This window comes from Rhinolophus sinicus, chromosome 15 (genome assembly GCF_057876585.1).
Source record: "Rhinolophus sinicus isolate RSI-liver-muscle chromosome 15, RSI-T2T, whole genome shotgun sequence".
Lineage (NCBI taxonomy): Eukaryota > Metazoa > Chordata > Mammalia > Chiroptera > Rhinolophidae > Rhinolophus > Rhinolophus sinicus.
The window spans coordinates 115105587-115133560 of NC_142515.1; the positions used below are offsets into that span (position 1 = coordinate 115105587).

Genomic DNA, 27974 nt, shown 5'->3' on the forward strand with positions numbered 1-27974 from the left:
AAAGAATTCCTGACGAATTCCCAAAGGAGTGGTGCTGGAACTAAGTCTTAGAAAAAAATGAGCACTTTTCTAGTCATAGGTGGGGAGCAGGGAGGAGACATTCCGCAGAAGGAGCAGCTGTGCATTTGGTCACGGGTGAACTGGCATGCAGACCTCGCCTCTGAAACACCTCCTGGGCAGGAGTGGAGAGGGGAGGTGTTTACTTCACTGTTGGATCCTCAGTGCCTGGAACATGTCCTGGCCTACAGGGCGGCACCAGTAGATATTTGAATGATGGGAAACAAAGGTCCTAAAGTCCCACATATTTAATTTTCACCGAATCATTTCTTTCCAGCAGAAGATATTAAACAAACCTCGTTGTGAGTTTTCTGCTTGACAGCACTATGTTCCTGACAGAAATGAGCCATCGCTTAAAGCGCTGTGACTTAAAACAAGGGTTGGCAGTGTGAGACCTGGTCACCTCTAAATCTATGGCGGCAGCTCAGTGAGACCCCAAGTACATGCTTCAGACAAGCTTATCCTGAACCTGCACCTTGATCCACATGTGCAAATTATCGGTGCTTCCTATAAACACATTGGCCTTTCTAATAGACACCATGGCAGGTTCCTCATTAAAATGTGAAGAACCGAATATCCCAGGCAGCATATTTCCTTCTGGTTTAGTTAAAATCAACTCTGCGTGCAAAATGACTGGGTCTTGTACTTCTTCAGTCATATTCTCAGAAGCTGCCCTGTGCCAGATGCTCGCGCTTCTTTCTTCTGGATGCCAGGGCATGTTTCATAGCGTCAGAAACTTCCCCAAGGGTACCTTTGCATCTTCACATTGACCCCAGTGACAGGTCTGGTGGCCAATTCCAAAGAAAGGATTATGCCAAATGAGACCCCAGTAGTACTGAGGTTCCTTCCTTTCAGATCCACTTCTAAGGGAGCCATCCTGCGGGATTCCCTCCTCTCTCCTCCCCCGCCCCCCATCCCTGCTGAACCTAGTCTAGCTTTGTGTTCCCAGTTAATTACATCCCTGGCTAGCTTGTTCTGGCCTCTGATCTGACAAAGCCTGGGAGTGGGGCTGCTCTAACCAGTGTCCCTAATCTAGTGGATCAAAGATAATAGGTGTTTCAGAGGACAAAGGAACCTTGGAGACCATGAATGACCTCCCCCACCACCCGACCCCAAAGCCCTGTCCACTGTCTTCTAGGAACACGAGGCTTCCATACATTGAACATGCATACAATGAATGGAAATTATTAATAAAATGCACAATATTCTTCAAACCAAAGTTGAAATAGGTTTTTCTTTACTTATCTCCAAATTTGGTGTTTTAGATAGAATCGGGATTGAAAATAACCCCCAAAATTAACTGAATAAATGAAGTCACGTTTTAACTTTTCTGTCCGTTTGATCTGAGTTTACTGCTCTGTAGTGATCCTTTCTGGTTAAACCAGCCGGCCTTCCCAGTGCAGGAGAACTGCTATCCCAAAGCAGCTTTGGCTGTATGTGTTTTAGAAGCTGGCCAATTTCACATCCTAATGCAGAGAGTAGAGAGGTTAATTACAAGTCACTTCTTTCTGGACCTCAGTTTTCACATCTTTAAAAAGAGAGTATAGGACTACAAGTCTTCCAGGGTTAAGATTCTGTCAACTTTAGGTCTTCCCCTTGCAGCAGCATTAAAGCGCTAAGGACGGGTGGGGGGCGGAGAGGTGAGGGCAGAGAACATGCACAGGCCACCTCGCTGTGCTCTTTACACACACACACACCTCCTTTTTGCACACGGTTTCTGTCGTGACTAGATGCCCTTTGTTTCTAGGTGCACATTAGAATTAGCTGTGTTACTAGTGATGAACAAGCAGAGAAAAAAGATAATACCAAGTGATGTTATAATACCACATGATAATAGGAGGCTCTTAAATAAACTTTTGTATTTTTTTAACTTTAGGGAAAAAAGGGATATGATTTTGAATAAGAGTTTGTCACTTCTTAGCACCTCATTTTACAGATTACTTCATTGGTTCATTCTGCACGGGTTCATTCACTGGCAAACACATCCTCTGTGCCAGTTACTGAGTTATGCCCTGGGCTTACCTTGGAGGGACGATAGCTTGTGATGGTTCTTCCCTACAATATCTAAATGCCACATTAAATAATAAAGTTGAGTTAGAAAGAGGAGCAGAGCTATGTTAGATCGTTCATGCAATTCCAGACAAAAATTGCCACCTTTGACCTGAGGGTTACACCCTGTATCGTACTGCTTCTCTCCAAACATGGATAGAGCATTGAGCTGGACGGTTTTGAACTTGAAAACTTTGTTCTTCAAAGTTTATTTTTCTGTCCATCCAGTGAGTGTTTCAATTGGCTGGGAAATGTGTTTTTTCTTTATTTCAATCCTTGCTCCCAGAGCATCCTTGCAATTAATATTTGTAGAGAGAATGTATTAGTTAACTACCTTGTGCCTCAAGGATATAGTTGCTCTAAAATAGGCTGAAATTATTACTTCTTACTACTTCGGCTTTGCATAAAAAGAAACATCTAACAGCCATGTAGCATTTAACATACCAGGAATCCTATCTGTTCTTCATGAGTTTTCACTTTTCCTGCTTTACTCTCTTCATTTCTTTAGTTTATCTTGACTGAGAAGGGAAGGGCTAGAGGCTACCATTTTTATGGGTTAAACTGCCAGCCAGTGGTCAGTGGTGCAGGTAGTATTAAATGAATGCCGGCCACGGATGGGCAAGACATATATTCTTGGCATTTGGAGTGCATGTAGATCACGGCTGAGGATCGGGGACAGAATTCCATAAAGTACTCCAGGTAGTAGGAGAAGATGTTTGGCAAACCAGTTGATGCAGAAATCAATGAGAACACTGATCCCACATCGTTTCATCCTGAGCTGTTGACTTCATTTATCTACATATTTGATTTATTTAACATCCTATGCCTTCTGTCATCACTACCTCAATGTTTTTCACAAAACTTGCTTTCCAAAGGGTATTTCCAAGTTTAAGTAAACTTTAGGTAAATATGCAAATTGAGGTTTGGTCTGCTGGGGAAGGGTGAAAGTAAGTTCTCAGGGTCAGAGAGATCACTATTGATTGTTTTGGAGAACCTGGTTGCAAAAGGGACTCATAGAAGAGATAAACATCTATGGAACAGGCTAGTGTTTGTCCAGAGAGGTGTGAAAAACATTAAAGTTAATAGGAAGATAGCACTTCTTGGTGGTTAAGGCTAATGTGAGTGCGCGACTGGGTCCATAAACACTGTTGTGTGCTGCTGGCAATAGAAGCCTTATGAAGCTCAGATTGCTATCATTGGCAAAGAAAGAACCCAAAAATGAGGAAGGAGAAAAAATAGGAATTAGGAACAGCTTTAAGATATACAAATTCAAGAGAGGTATACTGAAATTTTAGGTGGAAAAATAAGTCATGTTCCAGCATTTCCCATTTGCTAGACTTTCTGTAGGAAGAAAATTTAAAGAATATGGGAGTCGTTGACTTTGTTTTGAAGGGCTTGTACAGTTAGAAAGCATTTCATCTGCATAAATAAAAATATTTTGATAAGAAAATAATGAAACATACTTGTTTGTCTTAGATATCTGCAGACAGGTGAAGTGGAAATCACATACATGACGATTATAAGTGAAATACTGTACCATATAATTATAGACAGCATGAACACAGAATCACTTTACTCCTCAGAAATGGATTTAATAATAAGCAAATAAAGTTAACTGCAAAACAATAGTTACCATTTTTCCCCGATCTTAGTCTCCCAATACAAATTATATATTAAACTACTTAACAGTCCATTAAAAGTAACTATACTTGCTGTTTGTATATAGCTACCAAATTTGGGTGTATATGAGAGAATTAATTTATTGCATGATTTAGTGAACAGCAATATTTGATAACTGATGCGAAGTAACCCTGACTCCCCTTATATTTTTGTTTTACAGCTGGGCTCATCCTCTTCTGTGCCTTTTACATCTATTTTTTCTCAGCTTTTTATGACTGTTGTGGTTCCTCTCATCATTGGACAGGTAAGGTCTCCAGTTCTATCTGCTCTTTATAGATCAAATTATGAATTATTGGGAAATGTCAGGACAATTGAGAAAAGACAGAGGAAGAGACCATTAAATGAAAATGTAAGACTTTAAAACACCAGTTTCATCAATCACAATAGTCTCATCTTTTTATTTTTTTAGTTAATAACAATATGCTTTACAGATAGCTATATATAGGGACACCTACACAGAATCTCTTGATTTTTTTTTAAATTTATCATCCCTTCTTCGTAGATACGTAGCTAGCTTGAAAACATTTAGCAAGCCATTACCTTATTCTGCGATTTCCGATAAGGTCTCAGCATTTCTGACCATTGCTGGGAACAAGCACCTGTCTGGCCAGCTTCTTCATAGACTCCTCCACCAGCAGTTGTATTTGTGATCAGGTAATTGATAAACATTTCATCCTATTAGCGCTTAAATCCGATCTTAGAAAACTTAGTTTCCTTTACCATTCTTATTGAATTGGACTAATGGAATAAATTCTTATATTTTAACTTCTTATAACAAGGTAATAATAAGCACATTATTTAATTATAAGTATCTGCATTTTAATACAAGGTTGTTTTCTTACTCATAAAATTTAATGTACCACTCAACAGTAGGCCACTGCGTACAAGGAGGATTAAGTGTGTGAGGATAAGAGGATGATAGGTGTGGATTTAAGAGCAACTAGACTGAAGACTTGGTTCTACCTTTTATTTGCCATGTGACCTTTGGCAAATCATTTGATCTCCTTAGCTCCAGGTTCATAATTTACTAAATCGTATAACCATAATACCCATCTGAAAGGGTTTTTCGTGAGGATTAAATGAAATATAGGTGGGTATAAAGTTTTTGTCATCATAGAACCTGACACAGGTAAGTGCCCCATAACTTCTGTGATCACCTCATTATCAAATTCCCTACAAAAACTAAACAGAAGGCAACTCGTTGAAATAGTAACTACAAAAATTTTATGTAAATACCAGGGGTGTCAAAAAATGTATATAAGTAGACACTTTGGTTAATGTTGCTCAAGCAGTAGTTTGCTGTAATCAGAAGTGTCTGGACGCTGATGGTAACCATTATGAGCACCTCTTGTAATTGCAGAAGTCAAACGTGACTTGTATTCATCTTTGTTATTGGTATATATTGAGTATTACAATTATAATAGTTTTTTCTTTTCTTAAAATGTGTATACCTTTTTTGACACCCTCTGTACTTATCTTTTGTTTACTTGTTAACTATTTGCCTCTCCCATTAGACTTTATGCTTCACGAGTACATGAGCCATAGTTGTTTACCATTATAAACCCAGAATGTGCACCCATTAAGTATGTGTTGAATGAACGAGTGAGGGAGTGAATGAGTGAGAGTTCCATGATCAATAAGGGAAACACTGTGTCTTATGGAGACATAACGACTCACACCTGCCCTTCTCAGCTCTAGACCATTTAAGCTGTGGATAGTATTCATTTAAACCCATACTGATTTTCTTGGTTCTGAAAATAATTTTGTGTACTAACTAGGGCTCATTCATTCTTCTTAAGTGGATCTTGGAAAGAGCTCTATTAGTAATAAGTGTTTCGTTTAAAACCTATGGACAAAAAAAAGATCTTTGTCTCAGTCATTCAGTGTTTTTTTTTAATGTACAGGGATATATAATTTACATAATTAATATTTATCCAAAGAGAATAATGAATTGTTACATCGCTTGTCCTTTGCATGCCCAGTAGTAAAGTGTTACAGTAAATTATAAAGTAGTAAAGGTATTCAAAAAGCAGTATGAGTGTTTTTAAAAGGAACTCTAAGGACCAAAGTACTTTAATTTTTTTTCAAAGAGGAAGTCTATATATCAACATCTACTGGCCCCCCTCGCATGTTCTAGGATAGGAATTACCACGTCCTCATCTCCAGCTCTTGAAACCACCTTGCCTCCACCCTCTCCTACGTCCTTGCTCCCTTACCTTCAGGCAGTCAGTAAATGCCACCATTTCTGCCTCAGAAATCTTCCAGATCTGGCCTCTGCTACCCCATTCACACTGCCAGCGAGGATGCCACACCCTCATCGTCCCTTGTCAAAATTATTGCACCTCCCAACCGGCTCTGTTATGAGTCTCTTCTCATTTCTATCCAGTGTCTTTACTGCCTCCAGGGTAGTAAAAACAAATCAGCTTATGTTAGTCCTCTCCTTAAGAACTTCCTCCGTGGCTCCCTGTTGCCCATTCCTGTGTGGCGCTCAAAGCCCCTCACCACTGGGCCCCAAGCTGCTTCTGCAGTGTTGCCTCCTACCGTACCTTCACATAGGCTTCTCCGCTGCTTGCTGTACGCACGCCCCCCTCACTGCCCATGCCCCGTGCTCCTCCATGCCTTCCATCTTACTCTTCCATCTTTTCTGCCAGCAAACTCTGCCTCATTCCTTAAGACTCAGTACAGAGATGCCCTCTGATGTGCAGTCAACCTGCTCTGACTCCCCTGGCCTAGACTAAATTCCATGGTCTTGATTCATATTTATCAGGAGAGATTACAATTTATCTGTGAGCTTCCTGGAAGCAGAAACTATTATAAGTATATTTAAGAGCAGAATTGCTAGTAGTGTGTGAGCTATATAAAAAGACTGGCTAAAGAAAACTTTGAATTTACCCTCACGGAGCCCACAGCAGCCATTTCCCCTAGATCTCGTTTGCTAAAGAAAAACGCATAGCTGTCCTCATCTTGTTTTAAATTCATGAGCCCAAATTTAAAATGCTGTTCAGCACTCCCTAGAAATCTCTCTGTAGTTCCTTAGTATTATTTCACCCTGTCCTCTATTTTCCTCTCAGTCCCTTTTACTTCACCTGACACTCTCCCACTTGCCCATTACACTCGAGCCTCCCTGACTTTGCTTCTCTTTCTCATGCATGCCACCTTCATCCTGCCTTAGAAACTTTGCACTGGCTGTTCCTTCTGCTTGGAACACCTTCTCACCTCTCGCCTCCTCAGAAAGACCTTTCCTCACTATCACATCATCCAGTTTACACCTCTGCTTAATATGGATCTTTATCTGCTTCTTGTTTATTTGTCTTCTTTTTTTACTTTTTATTGGTCTCCTCTAACTTGAAGGTCAGCTCCATGAGACCGGAGACTTTGTCTGCTCGTTTATCTCCGTGTTCATTTGTAATCGATTGTCGCAGCCAAACCACGTGATGTGATCTTTGAGGATCTTGTAAACAGGGCTCATAGGTTCGCTTCAGAGGAAATAGATGCCAGGCAACGTGGCCTCATTTCTCGATCGTGACTAGCGGTGCCACATTATGAAAATAAACATTTCTATAGATTTTTGTATGCATCTTTTCAAGTGAGATTTTATCTTTACTTTTTAAATAAACAGGAGGAACTAGAGGGAGAAGAAAGGACCAGGAAGGATAGGCTGAATGTATTTTCCTTAATCTTTCAGTGATGATGAAACTTTGTCCTTCAACTTTTAATCTATGTTTCTGAGAGTAAATTTGATTTTATTTTTCTGTGTGTTCCTCACACAATATTTCTTTTTGTTTGAAGTCATAATCGACTGTGATGTGACCTGAAGTCTAGTTTGGTCTGTGGCACTTCCTGGCTTCTAGGCCTCATTTTCCCCCATCGTAGAATAAGGAGTTTGCTATTTTCCAACTGAAGATGCTATGACTCTGGATAAGATTAGTCTTTACATACACGGTCGGGAAACTGCTTCTGATGTCACTTCTAGAAGGAAAGAAAATGTGTGTCATAATAATAATTCTTCCTTTCTGATAAATCCTTTTAATAAATCTAAGTGCTTGTGACAAATACTTATTTTATGCATTTTTGAAAGATTTACAAATAAATGTTAATGACATACAATTTCTACCACCTTTGGAGACTATTTTTCAAAACAGCACACTGAGCCCACTTTTTTTCTACAAGTTAATAATAAAAAGCACGTCTATCATTTATCATCCATGCATTCTCTTGTCTCATTAGCGAGTTGTTTCACAGTTTGGCTTTTCATATTAAATAGTCTTCAGCTAAAACTGAAGTTAATGCTATTAATGCTAGTAAAATTTTGCACTTATAAAATTATATTAGGTATGAACTCTTTTCATTGCTTCACCTGAATTGTGCCATGGGATATACTGACAAGAAGTGTTGTGACAGAAACATCACTAGACTGCGACCTGGAAATAAAAATAGCCAGTACTTACCATGTATAGGCTCCGGTTCTAAAGGATTTCATATTTATTTAATTGCTTAATCCTCATTACATCAACTATTATATCTATTTTAGAGATGAGGGACAGGGAAGGAAAGGAATTTCCCCAAGAGCACAGAGTAAGGGGTAGAGCCAGGATTCCCAGTCTGGCCCACGTGGCTCCAGAGTCCGTACCGTTAACCCCTGTGCCGTGATCCCCTCAGGACATAAAAGTCCTATTCCAGCTTTGTCACATTTTATGTAAGTTGTTTGGGCTCTCTGTGCCTCTGTTTTCAACTGTGAACTGAGCAGGATAATATCTGTATGACCTTTCTCATGAGAATGAGATGAAGAAATAGTGGGAAAAAGTTTTTCGAAAAGTTAAGCAAGTGATGGGTGCTTATTGTATTCATTTATTATTGTTGGTTACACTTTTTACAAAGTGTACTATATTATTTTGAATCTAGTCAATATTTAATGCAAAATATTCTTAAAGAAAAATGTTATATAAATTGGATTTGATTTTATATCCCTGACTATACCTTTCAATGGAATATTAATGAAAAAAACAAAACACTTTATGAAAATTTATGGATTCAATGGAATAGCAGGTAAAAATTGAAGAAACAATCTGAAGACACCTTGAAGAAAAATAAATTTTAAAATTCAGATTTAACATGAAAAAATACCTATCATATATCCCTACTCAAAAATCAATTTATAAATGTAGAGACAGAGTGGGAGAAAAAGCAAGAAAATGCCCTCAATAAAATGGAAACTAAAATGATGGATATTACATTTGTTCATTATCTCAGTGTGTTGACATTCTTCACCTAAGATGTGTTAATTTTTCAGGTTTCCAGCTTGTAGATCATGCAGTAATTGATATATGTTACTCAGCTTATTAGAAGTACAGGGATTCAAATTTAAGTTTCCCTTTGTCCTTTACTGGTGCTTAGTTTAAAATAAAGCAAATCAAAATGTAGAAGGTGAGACAAAATAAAGAGCAGTAGAAGATTTTTTTCCTTCTCTCTTCATAGGGAAAAGCAAACAAGTTAATGAGGATTTGTCACTTAATTTTGAATGCCTAAGTTTCTCTGAGCTGTGAGAGCAAATAAATTGGTATAGATTCTGAAGGAAGACACAACTAGCCCCCTCACCAATATGCCTTCCCCCCACCCATCTTGACTTTTTTTTTCCTCCACGAGAGAATTCTGAGGCATCTATACCAGGTTTTGTTGATCTGTCTCTAGCAAAGTCTTGTTTCCTATAAGGTTTTAAACATTTCTATATGACAAAGAAGTTTGAAGAATTAAAAAATGACATGGATTCTTGACAAATGGAGAATGATGGTGTGAAAAGTGTAAGTGGCTGAACTAACAGAAGATGAGATTTCCTGGAGTTTACATCTGAAGCACATCTTTGAGGCGTATCAACACTACTTCACCTATTACTTCATGAAACATTTTAACACTTTTCTGGCTACACAGTGCAAAAGCAGCTGCTTTGTGAATTTAATTTTAGAGGAAGATGGAAAAGCTTTATGGAGGCTGGCAAGATATAAAATGGTTTACTTAGAAAACACAGATAAATATCACTATAAGACTAAAAACAGGGACAGACAATCTGTTTTCCTCTAGTGTTATTGTTTCACTTGTCGGTCTGTCCAATTCCCAACTTTCTAGTTGTTTGCTCTATCAAGATTAAGTATCTAGCATTAAAGCATTGATGTGTTTAGAAGAAATGCATTTTAGCTAGGAGGATGCAGGACTCAGGAGCCCCTGTTACTTGCCATATTGAAAGAGTCCTACTATAATGTGAGACTCTGAGTACCTTGTAATAAAAAAAGAGATTATTAGCTTAACTAAGTCAATTGCTGTTTATAAAGTTGATGATTAGAGGCTTGTCTTGGTTTTTAAAATGGCTTTGGCTTTCTAGTTATACCTCATTTACATGAGGTGTGATCAAAAAATTCAGTAAAGGCTGCTGCCGAGTGCCATCCAACGGAAAGGCAGAGATCTTCAATATGGGAAGCAGCACATCGAACCTTAGTAACCAGTGTGTGACAAGTTTCAACTTGTTCCATGCAGTCAGTCGGTTGTGAGCTACGGTTGAGAGAAAGTGTGTTTTAAAGTATGAGGTAAATCATCCTCCATCATGACAATGCTCCGTGTCACACGTTGCTTTTGGTACACAGCAATTTCTGTCAAATAGAAAAACATTACATTGTGTCCTCATCCACCTTATTCATCGGCTCTGGCACTGTGTGACTTCTGGCTCTTTCCAATGTCAAAATGACCATGAAAGTAAATGTTTTGAATTGATTCAGGGCATCGAGGCAGCCACAACAGCGCAACTAAAGATACTCACAAAAGAGGACTTCCAGAACTGCTTCAGATAGTGGCAAGAATGAGGGGATAAATGTATTCAAAGCAAGGAGGAGTATTTTGAGGTGGATTAATGGCAATGTGTCTTTTGCTGTAATAATTTTTTTTTAAATTTAAGCATTCACTGTATCTTTTGGTCACACCTCGTATTTATTTGTTTATTTTGTCAGAGGGGGAGAAAGTGGTAGTGGGACAGGAAGACACTTACCTTGGGAATTAGGATCATACATTCCGTAACCTATTGCAGAGCGAGGACTTTTGTGTTTTTAACCATTTTATATTAAAACAAAACAGCATCAATTTCAATAACCATGCAATTTCCATTTATTTTACTTCCTAAAGGAGTTGAATTGTATTAAATTTGGGCAGCTACCAGGTTTATGCTACCAACCACAACAGGTTATGAAATGACCTTTTCAATGAAGACCCTCTGTAGCCTTCCAATAAGCAGCTACACCCACGGTGACATACCTGAACATGGGGCCGTCTGGGTCCCTCGAGTGCTGTTATCCCAAATGTATGATTTAATTCCTCAGTGTATCACACTGTGTGATGGACTGCTCTTCGTTCTCTATACTTCACTACATTTTAATTGTAAAGAAAGAAATGAACACTAGATAAATTACTGTGGTTTGGGATCACTTCTACATAAATAATTTTTTTTTATAAATCCAACTGTAACTTTAATTACAAGATCTGCTGTTTTGAAAAAGTATGCACACACACACACACACACACACACACACACACACCACTCCATTCCCTTCATTCCATGCCACCCAACCTTCATGGTATCGTACGTGTGTCTTTCTTGTACCAATGGGTCAGCTTTCTGTCAGGAGTCTGTTTATTAACGCTGGTATTTCACTTACTGAGTCCTTGAGAATGGGCAAAGTTGATCTAACAGTCATTTGTTCAAAGGTTCTCTTGAGAGTGGTTTATTTTGTTCTTGAGTATCTGTGAAGGTATGCTCCATTGCGAATTAGGCCTTTTCAGTGACAGAGTAGAAGATGACAGAATCCCATCAGCCTTGTCAGAAGTTCCCTGACCTCATTATTGCTAATGGATCATGGTAATTCAGCCTGTTGTGAAATCTCATGTTCAATTATGCAGGATAATGAGTGACTCAAAACTTAATATGTCTCAACTATAGTCCTTATTATAGAGCTTGTTCAGCTTCTTTCGAAAGTAAAAGGTTTCAAATAGAGTGGTTCACGTATATATCCAAACGAAAGTTATCACCGGTATTCAGACTGTTCTGATTTTAAATATCTGATTTGGTTTTCAAAATGAGAGGCTTACTATATAAGTTTAAATTTGATTGGTCCTTTTATAGGAAAGTTAGAACAGGTTTATTCATTTTTAAGTGTTAATTCTGGAATTCTGAAAGCATACAAATGGCATTTGTCTTTGGATTCACAAAAACTCTAGATAGTCAGAGTTTGAATTATTTAAGCTCCCATAACACATGCACTTTTGCTTTTCAAGCATGAGTTATAATTTAATTAAAAACTTCTGGTGCATTGCTAGCATTTTAAATATTAATATGTTCCATGGATCACTTTCGATTATCTACTGTCTTGAAATTCTTGAAGATGTCAGATTTTTAAGATTCCCAAAGTTGTACTTGGAATTGTCTGTTGAGGCAAAGGGGACTGTGATAATTACACACATCCATTAGGATGAGCAGAGGAGATAAACTTTGGGGAGGCTTAATGGGCATGTCTCAGTGACAGCTAGCAAAGAGCATTTGGCATGATTAAGGATGGATTTGAATGCCGTTGAAAATACACTCTCATTATGGACACCAGTGGAAGTTGCACTACAAATGTTAAATTCCCCTGAAAAAGAGTGGTGTGGCAGGGAAGCTTTGAAATCCACTGGGGCCATCATCCAAATGACTCTTCTTTTATGTCTTTCTGCTGTCACAATCACTTTGCAATGCCCAACTCAGCTCCCCACATCTCTGCAAAGAAGCAACCTGTTGATCTCTGTATTTCAGATTGTCCGAAGATACATCAAGGACTGGCTTGAAAGAACAAAACCTCCTTTTGGTGCTGTCAGCAGCTGTGTGCTGCTCATGATCATCTACACAACATTCTGTGACACGTTCTCTAACCCAAATATCGACCTGGATAAATTCAGCCTTGTTCTCGTATTGTTTATCAGTAAGTTGGAAGATGGGCTATCCTTGCTATCCGCTCGATCTCCTCAGTCACAAAGCAGAGCAATCTGTGTTCTCTGAATCTATTTTGAATGTTAATTTGATTAGAAAAGAATGCTTAGTGTCATATGTACTCAGTGACTTTGTCACTTCTATGTGTTCTTTCAAAAGACAACAGCTATGCACTTACGACATATTCTCCTTTGTGTTTCTATGTCTGATTTACGATAGTTGATGCCAGGTGAAAGAAGCCAGAATATACGTCAAATTCAAACATTAGACTGAGCACTTTTTTTGCCATATTTATTTTATTGTAACTTTAAGCTAATCTTATTCTTTTTTGTGAATTAAAAGTAGGATTTATAATATATGATACTATTATTTTATAACAAATGGCTGAATTGGTTAAAACATGAATATTTACATCATCTTTCTATTAAATTATACCCAAAGTAATATCATTGCATTGTAAGAAGTCGCAGACTATAAAATGCCAGGCTCAACAATTTGTTTATATATCATCTATGGCTGCTTTCAATTAGAAAGCAGAACTGAATAGTTGCCATAGAACCCATATAGCCCTCAAGCCTGTGACCCTTTAAGTAAACTTTGCTGACTTCTGCTCCAGCGTAGAGATGGCAGGAAGAGAATGGGTGTCCCTAGTAGGTAGGGAGCGTCAACCACAGAGGAGCTCAGTCTGGATTTATAAGTCATTTAATCCTGCCTATTTCACACGTCTCAGCCTCCATCAAGCTACAGGCACAGCTCAGAACAATATTTTTAAATGTAATAAGTAATTAAAGCATTGGTTGTTAACAACAACAACGAAAAAAAGAAATCTTTTGTTTCATTTAGCCTGTAATACCAAAGGCAGCTTTTGGTCATTTTAATATTGAAGAACCACCTGTTATTAAAATCAACATGAGTTATTCCAAAATATTTATTATAATGCTCCCTCATCTATGTTATTTGCTATAAATACTCACAGTATAAACCAGGTCTTTCTAAATTGAACAAATTAAATAACCAAATCATAAATCAAAGGATTTTAGATTTGCTCTGAGAAGACATAGATTATATCTGGGGATGTCTTCAATAAGACATGTTGAGTCCCACTCATTTAAATGATGTTATCAGTATAGCAATTTATGTGTGTTTGGTTGGTATTTATTTGTTTTTCTATTTGAGTCCCCATAAGTTTCAGATGAAACTAAGCATACCAGTAAATATGCTACAGATACTGTTTTTATAGTGCTAATTTAGATTCAATCTTTTTTTTTTCTTCAGTATTTTCTATCCAGCTGAGCTTTATGTTTTTAACCTTCATCTCTTCAACAAGGTAAGTGTTTTGGTATTTCCTGTTGTTAGTTTCCTGAATGAGGAATCGTGCTCTTGACTTGATTTCTATGTCACTACTATGCGGTTCTCATTTTTCTCCTGTCTCCCCATCTTTCTCCTGCCACCCTCAAGTTGGGGACATTATGAAAGGGTCTGTCGTTGGCCCTTGTTTCATCTGTTCATATCGTGTGTTTAGACAACCGCCTGCATTCCACTCGAGCTGTCAGCTGTCAGCTGGTGATTTTTGAGCCTAGACCTTCCATTCCCATGTTTTTCCTGAGTTCCAGCACAACTTACCACTGACCATTTAGATGTCGTCACCTGACTGTTAATAAAGCCTCAGACTCAAGATACTCAGAATGGAATTAATCTTTCCCCCCCAACACTTTCCCTCTCACTTCTTCACTTATTGCTAATGTCACCACCATCCACAGAGTTACTCAGACTAGAACGCTTCACATCATTATTTTTTTAAATCTCTTAACCCTACCTCTGGAATACTTTTTGTGCCTCCCAAGCCATTTCCCTAATTCAGGCTCTTGTTGCTTCTTCTCTCCTTAGACTATTACAATGGATATCTTACTGGTATTTTCATTTCTAGGCCTAACTTTTTTATGCATTTCCTCCTGCTTCCAATCACCCAAGTTCTAATACTAGTGCTCTTGTTTAGAGATTTTCAGTGGTTATCCGGTGCCTGCAGAATGAAGTTCACTTTGGGGGGCTAATGGCAAGGCCAATTTCGTGCACCACTACTAGCTGTCATGCCATCTAAGCTTTAGGTTGAGGTAAAATCTTCGTTGTCCCTTAAAAGAACCTCATGCTTTCTCATTTCTGTTCTTTGCTAAGGCTGCCCTCATGTCAAAATTGGTCTCCGTAGCCTAGTTCATCTTTTCTGTTCTGAAAGGCTCGCCTCTAAAGCAACTTCCCCCACCAGGACTATACACGCAACAGACATTACTTTAGCCTTTGGTATGAGAGAGTTACCGTAGTGAATGCCACAAGTACGAGATGATTCTGATCGTGGATGAGTTTACAAACTAGATATATGCACTGATAACTAAGTGTCCTTTTAGTGGTACAGTAAGCCAACCTGTAGTCAGTTCAAAGGAGGAAGCACTTCCAAAGACAGTGACAGAGCAAGGCTTCGTGGAAGAGACTGGGTTTGACATGAGTCATAAAGAATGGCTAAGGGGGTTCTTGATGGGAGAAGAAGCAACAATGCAAATGTGGGTGCACGCATGCACACACACACACACACACACACACACACACACACACAATAAGATATGGTGGGACAATAAGAGTAGAGGAAAATTAAAACTAGTAATAGTGTCCGAAAAGGTAAGCATGGGCCAGATTGCCAGGCCCGTCAACACCAGGTGATGGCAATGTGTTGCCACGAGGGAAAGGGCCTGGTTGTTTATGAGGCCTGATGGTGTCAGAGCAGTGGATGGCTGAGGCCTCACATTAGGCAGCTGGCTCTTACAGCACTGGGTATGGCAGGAGGCTGATTGCAAACAGTCAATAAAAACGTATTGATTGGTGTAATTTGAAGCATTTTCCAAAGCCTGTGATCATGATTTATGAGTAAGAGTAAAGCCTGAGGCCATTAAGTCACAGAGCAAATGTGACTTATTTGGGTAAGTCTGCGAGTAGGTACTATTTTTAACTTCCTCTTGTAAATGGTTATGTCACCTTAGGAAAGACGTTTGCGTTTCACTGGCTGTTTGCTGGTCTTTGTGGCAGTAGTGATCATCAGACCCGCTCATCCTGTCCCATCAGACTAGGTGGGATGCAGATATCCTGTCAAGAAAACTTCTTGAAACGCTCAGAATAGCCCCTACAGGGATTGCTAAAGGAGAGGCGGTAGTATCACAACTAGGTGAATTAAAATTGAAAATGTTCAGCCTAAAGTAGACTGGACTTAGGCCTTGTGGTTTCGAGACCCTTCTGTTGCCTTAGTCTACCTCCACTGAAGTTCTGTTGCATTTTAAACTTGGCCCAATGTCACACGTGCATGTGTCTTTGATAAACAACAGAATATGGAGTGGCTATAATCACACTCTTGGGTAATTGTTGTGTAGCTCCAAAATATTTCATTAAAATTTAGGGATTTTTTTTTTATTGTACAAAATTTAGAAGATGGTTTTCACTTTGTTTTTTTTTTTTTTTTTTTTTCATTCTGGGAGACCCTATAGCACCTGAGGATTTTATTGGAAGAACGAAAAATACCAGCATTTATTGATCCCTGTTTTGTGCCAGGCACTGAGCTAGGAATGGTGCACATTATTTCGTGTACGTCTGATAGCACAGGTTATGATACCATGCAGTTTTGTGTCTATTTTGCAGGTGAGGACCCTCATTCAGAGTAGTTTAGTAACTTGCCTAAAATCAGATTTTAGTAGGTTAGGAACTTACCCAAAATCTCATGGCAAGTAGTACGCCTAGAGTCGAAATTCATTTGCATTTGACATTTCCAAAGCATTGATCCATGCTTTTTCTATTGCACGAAACTACTTCAGTTACTGTTAAAACTCTTAATACTTGTTTTGGTTAGAGAATGTTTAACTGGATTCTTCAAGTGCACACGGAGGCACAAACAAATTAATCAAAGAAAACAAGAGCTGGAACTGAGAACCCATTGGTTTATATACTGTTGAGTTTGATTTTATTTTCCTACTTTTTGTTCCTTCCTGCTTAAAATCAGTGAAATTGACGTGTGGATTTTTTTCTCTCATCTTTTTCTTACCAATTCAGTAAATCTAAACACCAACCCAAATATCAAGACATAAAAATCTCAGCATAGAAATCAGTCTTTTTTTTTGTACAGTACACCACTGACCTCTGATGATGGAAGTTCAGCATAAACCAGGAGAGACCCAGCCTAGAAAACTTTCCTTCAACACTCTGTTTACCTGGTTAACATTCCATAGATTTACTGACCTGATATGTTACCATTCTCATGTATGGCATGTGAACCTCTTCTACTCTGAGTATTTAAAATACATTTGAGAGTTATCATTCTATGTTCTCATTTCTCTGTCTATAGAAAAGTGTTCTGGTTATAAATTCCAACTTTGCTGTCAGACGGACTTGAGTTTCAATCCTACTTAATAACTTGGTAATTTTTGTTTGTTTCATCATTTATAAAATGGAGACAGTAGTAGTATCTATCTCATAGGGTCATTTGGAGAATTAAATAATAATGCTTATAGCCCTCAGCATAATACCTAGCATATAGTAAGTGCTCAATAAATGTTAGCTACTGTAGAATATTTATTATATCAAAATAGTTTATATTATTTCAAGAATTAATTATGGAAAAGAGGGGATTATAATGTCTAGCTTTATAATACATTCTTTTTGATGTGTCTGTGTCACAGTTGCTAGAAAATGAAAATTGATTCATCAAACCAATAGTCAGTCATCCATACTGACCTATGCTTTCTGAAACTTTGGAAAGCTGTCAAGGTTAAAAAAAAAAAATGTTGAAAAGGCTTATAAAAAGAACAGTAGTTGGGAGCCCAGAGTTAGGTAAAGGGGAGGAGAGGGGGAGGTGGAAGAAGGAAAAGGGGGTCAAATACATGGTGAGGGAAGAACTGACTCTGGGTGGTGAACACACAATGTGATACATAGATGATATATTATAGAGTTGTACACTTGAAACCTATGTAACTTTACTAACCAATGTCACCCAAATAAATTTAATAAATGTATATACACTCATTCATTCAACACATACTTAATGGGTACACATTCTGGGTTTGTAATGGTAAACAACTGTGGCTCATGTACTCATGAAGCTTAAAGTCTAATGGGGGAGGCAAATAATTAACAAGTGAACAAAAGATAAGTACAAAAGGTGCCAAAAAATGTATACACATTTTAAGAAAGGAAAAAACTATTAAAATTGTAATACTCAATATATACCAATAACAAAAGATGAATACAAGTCACGTTTGACTTCTGCAATCACAAGAGGTGCTCAAAGTGGTTACCGTCAGCGTCCAGACACTTCTGATTACGGCCAACTACTGTTTGACCAATGTTGACCAAAGTGTCCACTTGTACACATTTTTTGGCAGCCCCAGTATATATACGAATATTTATATATATGACAGAGTAATAGAAACCTAGAATGTCACTTGAGTGACAAAAGAAACCATTGACAAGAGAAAAGGAAGAAAACAAATATTCAATGTTTGTATAGGTCTTTTAATCCTTATCAGTACATTTTCAGTCAGATGTCTCAGTGGGCCTCTCACCATAGCCCTGGGAGAGAAAAAGGGTGGGAGAGGAAGAAAGGGAGGGAGGGGAGGAAGAAGACAGTGTCCTTAATGGTAAAACTCTCACCATTTCAGAGATGAGCCACTAAGCCACAGAGCTCGGGGTAACTTAATTAGTGCCACTCAGCTCATGACAGACGAGGTCATCTCCTAAAATGAGTAAAGACAAAACACAGGAACAGAGGTTAACAAAGAAAAGTACTTCACGTGGAAGTTTCCTCTCCTAAAAACAGTGGGCTTAGACGGAACTCTCTCAGAGGACCTTCACTGCTCCACATTCCGGGATTCTGCTTGTAAAACTTTCTGACATGTTTTCCTTTGTGGGCGCTGCAAGGGAAGGCAAAATAAATATTATGTGGAAAATGCTGATTGAAAGCTTCATAAGAGAGAATAAAAAGACCAGTTGGGAAGAAAAGGAAATAAACATCTCAAGGGAAGCCAAAGTGATCAAAAGAATTATAAAAACAGGATAAAAAGCAAATCAATATTAAAAAGAGATAAGGTAGAATTAGAAAATAAATAGTAATGTGATTCCTTTTAAAAATGTGAACAGACACAATAGAGATGCTAATCCCTGAAAATAATTATGGTTATGACTGTTTAAATACAATGTGCAGCACTCTTCGTTTGCTGTGCATTGTCATGACTTCCCACCAGTAAGCAGTCCCTTGACAGCGCCTGGCTGAGGGAGGGTTACTTAACAAGATAGCTGCTCTCATCCATTAAATTCTGTGGTGGTTTTTGTTTTTGTCTCTGTTTTTTTTTGTTTGTTTGTTTCATTTTTTATAATTTCCTTCTCAAAGGAAAACTTACCTCCAAAACTGGGGGCAGCCTACTTACTAGGTCTGTGACTTTGGGGAAGTTGTTTAACCCCTTTGTGCTTCAATTCCCTTTGTGCAAAAAGCAAGGCAATGCTACTCCCTACCTTATAAGGCTGTCCTGAGAAGGAAGAAATACCGGAAGCAACGTGCTTAGAAAAGCAAAGCGCTCAATGTTTATGGCTGTGGTTATACATCACCGTCATCATCTTCCTCATCATGAATGGAAGGTTAAGTGAGTGTCGGCTCTGTTGGTTTCCCCAAGATCCATGATGGGAAGCAGTCTGCTACTTTGAAAAGTATAAGTCAGCTCTGCTTAGGGAGAATATTGTTCTTAACCTTAATCATTCCATTTTTGTTTACGGATCCTCCCTCCTGATTGACAGGCTTTGTGTCAGTAGAACTATACGGCAGTGTTTCAACTCAGATCAGGCCAGAAACCTCCCAGTGTGGGCCTAGCTTGGCTCCCTACCTGAAACAGAGGACAGCCAAGAGTGACTTGCGAATATCCTCTTTAATTACAGTAAGTGCTGCTCTAACCAATGGCAGCCAGCGCCCGGTTAAATGAGAGCCATCGTGGCCAGAGAGATTTTGACACACTGGAAATGTGCTCTAATCTAGAAAAGAACAAATATCAAGCAGAACAAAGTTCACCAAAGGAGAAATGTATAGCCAGACGCTCTTGGAAGAAAACCAAACTGCACAGATCCAGATGCAGCAACAATTGGTTAGAACAAGGGCAGCAAAAGACCAAAACAAAGGCCTTGGTGGTGTTGTGAACACCACAAGCATTGCTGGAGGACAGCCCAAAACTCAGCCAGTTGGTTAGGCTGCCTGTTCCACAATCACCGGGGGGGATTCATTCCTGTAGAAGTGATTTACTCACTGTGAACTGACTGTATATCATATTCCCCAACTTGCCCACTTCGAGTCTTTGTAATTTCTCAGGTTCCCAGGCCTCAGTATTGCTTCCAACTCTGTGGATGAGTGAAGTGCCTCACGCTTCATAAGAAAGTAAAATCTCTGATGTACATTGCCTCCACTTTCCCATTCTCTACCTGAACACTCTCCGTATTTTTCACTCACCTCGTCTTTTGTTTCACACTCAGACTATGGGAGACACCCCGTCTCAGGCTAATGCCCTCAGTCCTGTCCTCTCAGGCCCATTTGAGGAGCTGGCTTCATCAGTTGTTTCTAGCGGCTGCATCTTCACTCTCTCTATGTAATCATGTTCACATCTCCCATGATCCTTTTCTTCTCTTCATCAGATTCCTTGAAAACATGTCCCCTCTCATGACTACCGATTCAGTACACTTACACATCAGCTCCTAGGCCCCCCACCCCCCAGACCTCACTGGACTTCTTCCATTCCCTGTTTCCATTAATGCTTTACTGCTCTGCTCAGTCATATATGCTTTAATTTCTCTTAATTCCTCTTCCTCTCGCAAAGCAACAATAACAATAAAAGTATCAACCAGCGTGTATTAAACACTTCCAAGTTGCCAAGTTCTTAAGGGACGTTGGTATTTATCCACACAATGACCCTTAAAAGGCAGGCAGTGTTATACCTGTTTTATATACAAACAAAAGGATGGTCTGGGTTTAAATGCTGGTGCATTTGCCCCAAAAGCCTGTGCTCTTAAGCTGTTGGGAGAATATTGCATAGAGATCAGCAGGCGACAAGTTCTAATTCTGTCTTCACGTCTCTTGCCACCATCTCCTGCCTTCACTATGATTCTTCAGGCCCCTTTTGCTCTCTGCTTCCTGCCTCGCCTCATCATCTTCAGTCTTAGACCACGTGTGCTCACTCCTCTGCACCCTCCTTATCCCATTTTATCCAGTCCACACTCCTTGTCACAAGCTGATGTCCCTGCACACACGTCAGCCTGAGGAATCTGTCCTTTGCCAGCTGCTCCCACACTCCCATACTTCAGTTTCGCTATTCCTTACCTAACAGACACGTCTGCACATGTCTACGCCTGTTCTTTGAAGCCCAGATCAATTGTTAGTTCCTTCAAGAAGGTTCTGTACGCACTCCATCATCATAGCACACTCCCCTGCCAAGCTTGAGATAATCCTCCTTTTCAATGCCAAATCTGCCCTCTCTCTCTCTCTCTCTCTCTCTCTCTCTCTCTCTCTCTCTCTTTCCCTCTCTCTCTCTCCCCTCCCTCCCTCCCTCTCCCCCTCTCGCCCTCGCCTCCTCATTCTCGATCTCTTTCTCTTTTGTAGAATATATATCTGTATTCCCTTCCTCCGTGCATTTATAGAGCCTTACGTAGCTCCTTTCACATTGAGCCTACGTGAGGAATAAAGGGATCTAGGAATGTGTCAGCCGTGTAGTGCAATGTTTAAAAAATAAGAGTGGTATCACAATAAAAATATGAGAACAAAATGTAGGAACAGTAAGGCAATCTTATTATACTCAAGTGATATGTACCCACACAGAATCCTCAGCTGAGGTGGGACACCAAAAATGCGGTTTGGAAAGCTATTAACGAGCTGGAGATAAGACTGTTTAGGAAGCGTGAGCATATGTGACTTTCCAGAGGAGAGAAGACCAAGGACAATGAAATATTTTCTTAACATATGTACAAGAAATGGGGAGGAAGAGGAGAAGATGGTCCTTCCCCTCTCAAGCGAGATTATGACAAAGAAAACAGGATGTGGGGACCTATTTAGGGAAGATAGGTCCCTATGCACATTTTCTCCCAACAAAAGTTACATATGAGGCTGAGGTTACGAAGTGAAATGGGACCTCTTTCTTTAGAGATCTTTAAAAATCAGATAGATTGTGACATCTGCAGCTATACGGGTGCCAGCAGTTTCCAGCACACTTTTCCATTTGCTGGCTCTCTTGCCTGAGTTCAGGGCAAAGAGTGAAGAGATGCACTATGTCTTCAAACTGATTCTGCAGGAAGGAATCCTTTCTAACATAACAAGGACACAATAATAATTACATTTCTAACCTTTTTCCTGGTTCTCTAAATCTTTATACGAAAATAAAAATCTGAATATGATATTCACCTGTACCGATCCCCCTAACATATAATGAATGGGCTTTGATTAAGTGAGATTTTCTTCTTTTAATGCCTAACATACTAAATAACAATAGTAGAATAGTAACATAGTTTTAGAGGATAGACACAGGAGCCAGACTTGATTTAAATCCTGGCTCTGTCACCTGTTAGCCATGGGGCCCTGGGTAAGGTTGGCCACTTGTGTGTGCCTGTGTTTTGTTGCCTGTAAATAGGGCTATTGTCTCCCCTGTCTTTACTGCAGAGACCTTAAAGGAGTACCTGATACACTGAAAGGTGCTTTATTATTTTTACTAAAACATGGGATTTTAAATCTTTGTTCATACCATGTATTTCTCAAAAGGGTGAGTTTGCTGCCAAAACGATACGTTGCTCCTCGAGAGAGAGCAGTTTTGGAGATACATTAACTCTTCCAATATCAAGGGACACCCTAGCAACTTCGCTAATTGAGTTACTTGCTGCATGGTTTTCACAAAGTCCTGCACCACAGGCTGACTACATACGTGACCTTAGGAGACCTCCACCACACGTTTTTAAATCTGTCTCCTTTTCATGGGCAAATGACTCAGACAGGATTCTCTGAAAAGAGATTCAGTCACTTCTGTACATTTGGGCATAGAATTACTTGTGTCACTAGGATTGATCAAAGGGATGTTAATGTGAAGGTAAATACTTTATTTGATTTAGGATGTATTAACGAGGCTTTTTAATAAAAGTATTTGTAAAATACTTTTTTTTTTTTTTTTTCTGCCCGTAGGAATAATTCGGGTTTCACACCAGCAGACACTGTGGCTATCATTTTCTGTTCTACACACAAATCCCTCACACTGGGTAAGTGATGCACAACAAAAAACTAACTTAACATTACCCTCAGATAGTTATATTTTACGACTGGGAAATTCAAGCATCTCTTCAAATTAAATGGAATGGGGTGTTGCCCACTCTGTTAAAGAACAATAGCAAAGTGACCATGGGGCATTGCTTTAAAATACCATTATATGATTGAACCAATAATTGCGGGCCTAAATTTAATAGTGTAGACTTTAGCTTAACTTGTAATCATGTTTTTGATGCTCATCAAAGGTTTTCAATGTAGAATGTTTAACATTAAAAGGTGAGGGAGGGTAGTGCAAATGGCGAAAACTTTAGAAGGCTCTGGAGTTGGCCCTGGAAAATGTTATTTTCTGGAAGCTTGGAGCAAAATGGAGATAATATTATTTCTCAAATTTGATACTGACATTAGTTTGAAGTTCATTTCAGAGTGTTATGTTCTATAAAGAAACACAATGTCATTATCGTTAACTCAATCTGATTAGCACCTAAAGTGATGTAAGTATTTTATTTAATGGACAAAAAATAGATCGAGAAGAAAAATGCTCTTTTCTACTCACCTTTATCCACTTTCGTGGTGTTATCCCAGTAACGTGTCCAGCCATCCAGAGTCCATGTTTTCAGTCATTAAAACTCATTAAGTAATCAAAACCTTTACTGAAATATGCGTCATTCACAAACTCCTTGGGGTAGTAGGCACACTGTGGTAAAAACTCGTAATAAAACCTCCTTCACGTTTTGGCTTGGGACTCACTTAAAGAGACCGAAGAATCGTGACATTGCTCTAAGTCTGCTCATGCTGAGGAAGTTCAGCCTGTAAACTACAACAAGCACATTTCATGATGCTTTTACTCACCCCACACACGTGTCTCATAGAACCTATTGTCAGCCTTGCCAAGTTTGGAAAATGTTAGAAACTGCAAACTCTTGAAGGATTGGTTGCTATCTAGGGCTTCAGCTTATGTGAATAAATTATATTTATACTGTTCATACATTACAGTATGTCCGCTAGGTTTTTAATCACCATCAACTTGAAGCTGAAAGAACTTTGGAAGCCACATTCCAATCCTGATTTTGTGACCCTGGACACATCACTTAACATCCCTGAACCTTAGCTTTCTCATCTGTAAAATGGGGCAGGATAATACACACTTCATAAGGGTACTGTAAAGATTAAAAATAGGATCTGTTAAGTAACTAGCACTTGTACATAGTAGTTTGTCAGTTCATGACAGAATAGGTGCAATAATTGCATTGTGTGATGTGTGTGACAGTTGCTGTGGCCCGAATGAGATTGCTCACCTAAAGAGCTTGTGTGCTGCCTGGCACATAGCAGGTCATCTTTAAGCAGTAGCTAATGTTGTTAGTTATTATAACTATATTAGTTATGACTGTGTTACTGTGTCCAGGGTTCCAATCTCCTGCCCCCTGCGTGTAGATTTTCATGTAATGAGTGTGGTTTAATCATTGATCTCAAAGAAATCATCTTGCCCTTTTTCCCCCCAAGTGGTTATGGTGATGTGATGTCCAGTGTTCCCAGTCTCCTAAAAAGGGAGGGGCTGTTATAAAAGAGTCCAGAAGCAGGTGGTACCAGACGCTGCAGATGTCCCGAGTCAGGTACCCAATGAGCCCATGTCCTTGGAGCAGATGCTGAGCCATGCTGCATCGAATACACTTGTGTATTCCTGCAATGGGCTTTTGAACCCACCCCACCCCTAGGGGTTTGCTTTTGTCAGGAAAACCAAAATGGATTTTTGGTTTCTCCATGATGTTCCTCTGTGCTGGAGCTGCCTGCCTTGAACGAAGTTCTACCCAGAAGCATACTGCAGCACAGTCAGTATTCTCTTCTTTTCTATAAGCAAAATATGTATCCACTCCATCTTTTTCTTTTTCTGTCTTGTCTGTTTTTCTTAATCACAAAGCCATACTCTTCTGTTCTGATACTTTCTGAAGCGACTATTCAGGCAAACAGGTGCTCTGACCACCTATCAGAAGGAGCTGTTTTGCTAAAAAAGGGTTGGGTGAACTTGGATTTTGCTTGCTTTTGTCATGTCCTCCCATAAAATAGATTCTTAGATCCTCCAATACGATACTAGTGTGATTATCGAAGTGACCATGTAGTGTAAATCCTTAGTTACTTCTGTAACATGAGAGACTTAAGCTCTCTCGTAACTACAAAACCTAAATACTCATCCTGATTCTCCCTCTGATACCTGCCCAGGCCTCAGTTTCCTTCGCTGTTAGATTAGGGACTTTTAGTTCCAACCCGACTATTTTATCATGGCTTGGTCGTACCCGCCTTCCCTCCGCAGTCTCCTACCTGTCATTTATAAAAATGGCCTCTTTGCTGCGTCCCTTGTCTCAGAGATGTGGCATGGATCACCCCGGTCCCACGAGCACCCTTATTTTCACATATAGCGAGGGGTGTTTGGATCCTATACTTCCTCTCACCTCTCACACAAAGATGAAATACAACAAATCCTATCTACTTGGCATTTAGAAACCATATCTATCCCTTTTGCAATCACTGTCATAGTATTCTTCTAGTGGTTTTACATACACGTACACACACCTAACATCTCAAATAAAATACATTGTGAGCCTTATCAAATGCCATTCGTTATTACACCCAGTATTTGTATTTAAGAATAAATCATTGCAGGCCAAGTGGTACCCATGTACCTACTGAACCAAAGATGAAAATTCTTACTTCAGAAGCCTCGTGAATATTCTCTTGTACACACACTTTCAGTTACTTTATTGTTCTTGCTTTTGCCCTGTCTCAATCGCTTCCATGTACTTGCATCTACACACATGCTGAATTTGATTCATTGCTTTTATTAGTGCATTTGCCACTGATTGATTAGTTCTTTGTATTAGTACTTTTTCTATTGATTGATTGCAGATGAAGTGACTATTTGACCTTTAATTATGAGGCTTCCTATTGAAAATGACATTGAGCTATGGCTTCACATAATCCATCTGGAAAGCCTGACATGATGCCATTCCCTGGAGTTCATTCAGGAAGAAAGAGGAGGCCTGAGGAAGTGCAGAGCCATTGCTGTGCTTCACCTCAGAAAGCACTACCGGCCATGTTTGCTGTGCTCCTATAGTTTCCACTCAGGGCTGGAGATAATTTCATATTTTGTCAAGACAGCATCACTTGCTGTGGGTTGCCATAAAAGCCATGAACTCTCTCTAATTATTCTCTAGTTTGATGCTGATATTTGTATAATAATGAGAAGATATTTTACATAGCAGAGACTGAAGAACAGCTTGTACCCTAGTTAACAATGGCTCAGTGCACAGTCGGTCAATAGATCTCATCAAGAAAGAAATTCAATACAAGATACCCTGTGGAATTAGTATTTTACCTTTATTTTATTTGTTCCTCTTGAATATTCAAATCACTTTCCTTATCTAGAGTTCAACAGATGTAGAAAACTTTCTCACTGTAGATACAAAGGGAATGCTTCAGGATATTTGAGGTCCTTAAGTATATGTTTATATTAGTTTTTAATGCTTTTAAATAGCAAACTGAAGGCATGTATTCTCCGAGCATATCAACTGACTCTTGGTGGTCAGTTGGGCGATTCCTGCTTGTTACTTATTTCCAAAAGCATTTCTGAATTGAAAGAATGCTACTTAAATTTTAAATAAGAGTGTCAGGATCAACATTTTTTAAGAGCCCGCTATGTGTCTTACCATTTATAGACTCTTGTGTGCAAAGCAAATCACACAGCTATTCCCTACGTCACTTACACATCATCGTGAGCCTAGGGTTGCAATTACACAACTGAACTGTGACAAGAGACTATGCAGTAAGCAAACAGAATATAGCTTTTTTGGTAGACATAGGATTCTGGAAAGAGTAGAAAGAACACAAACCTGATTCTAGTCTGGATTCAAGTTCAGTTCTCTCACCAAAAGCTGGAACACTTCACTTAAGTGCTGTAGACCTCAATTTTCTCAGCTGTAAAATGAGACGTGGACAAGATGCTGCTTGAGATTCTAGTTTTAAGTTTCTGAGTCTGTGGCTGATATTTCCTTTCTGTAAGACAACAACAGTTTCCCTGCTATGGGTGAAAAGGGAAAGTGTTCTTGAAAGGAATGGTTTTGTAAATAACGTTACAGTATTACAGGCAAGGAAATATGGCTGTTGCTTCTTTCTAAAGAGGTTAAAAAAATGTCTTCATACTCTCCAGAGATTTTCACAGGAGAAACAAAATCTGAAAAGGTTCTCCTTTTCTATTTTACTTGGAAGCTTTTCAAGAATGCTAAAGGGTTACCTGCAACTTGGGCCGAGAAGATCAGTTAATAGCATCTAGGTTATTTTCTCAAGAGGAAATGGAATTGAAATATGAAAATCTGTGTTTCTGTTTTTCTTTTCCCCTAAAGCTTATCTGTAATGCCACTTGGCACATAAAGACTATTATCTTAATAAAACTACCCTTCCTACAATTGGGAAGTATTTTTTAAAAGCACTTAACCCATTAAGTCATGTTACCTGAACAAGCTAGAATATTAACAGCTCAGTAATTATTATCTTATTTTGCATACAAAGAAATGAAAGCATAGAAAAAATTATAAACCTTGTCCCAGATTATGTAACTAATAGAGAGTAGATTCCAGGCCCCCAAACTTCCAGAACTACATTGGATAACAGGATGCAAAAGGACTTTGAAAACCAAAACGTGCTATACTGATTCCACGTATTGTAATTGCGCTATCTGAACATGGGTTTGAATTGTTTTATCAATTGTTTAAAAAAGAAAATTACTTCTGATTGCATTGCTGGTTATAAGACAGTTTAAAAGTACTTAATACCTATGATTGTTCCCATAAACATAGATTTCCATGTGGCCCAGTCACAAACTGGCACTCAGTATTTTTC

General features: G+C 39.0%; 1 protein-coding gene across 2 annotated transcripts in view; it reads left to right on the forward strand.

The window, feature by feature from the left end:
• SLC10A7 (solute carrier family 10 member 7) overlaps positions 1–27974 on the forward strand; it is a 215197-nt gene that overhangs the window by 163821 nt on the left and 23402 nt on the right. For both annotated transcript variants that reach the window (XM_074338462.2, XM_019730736.3), the window contains 4 exons: positions 3947–4030; positions 12611–12776; positions 14060–14111; positions 23007–23080. In XM_074338462.2, coding sequence (XP_074194563.1) covers positions 3947–4030; positions 12611–12776; positions 14060–14111; positions 23007–23080 — 376 coding nt within the window. The remainder of the gene's footprint in view (positions 1–3946; positions 4031–12610; positions 12777–14059; positions 14112–23006; positions 23081–27974) is intronic.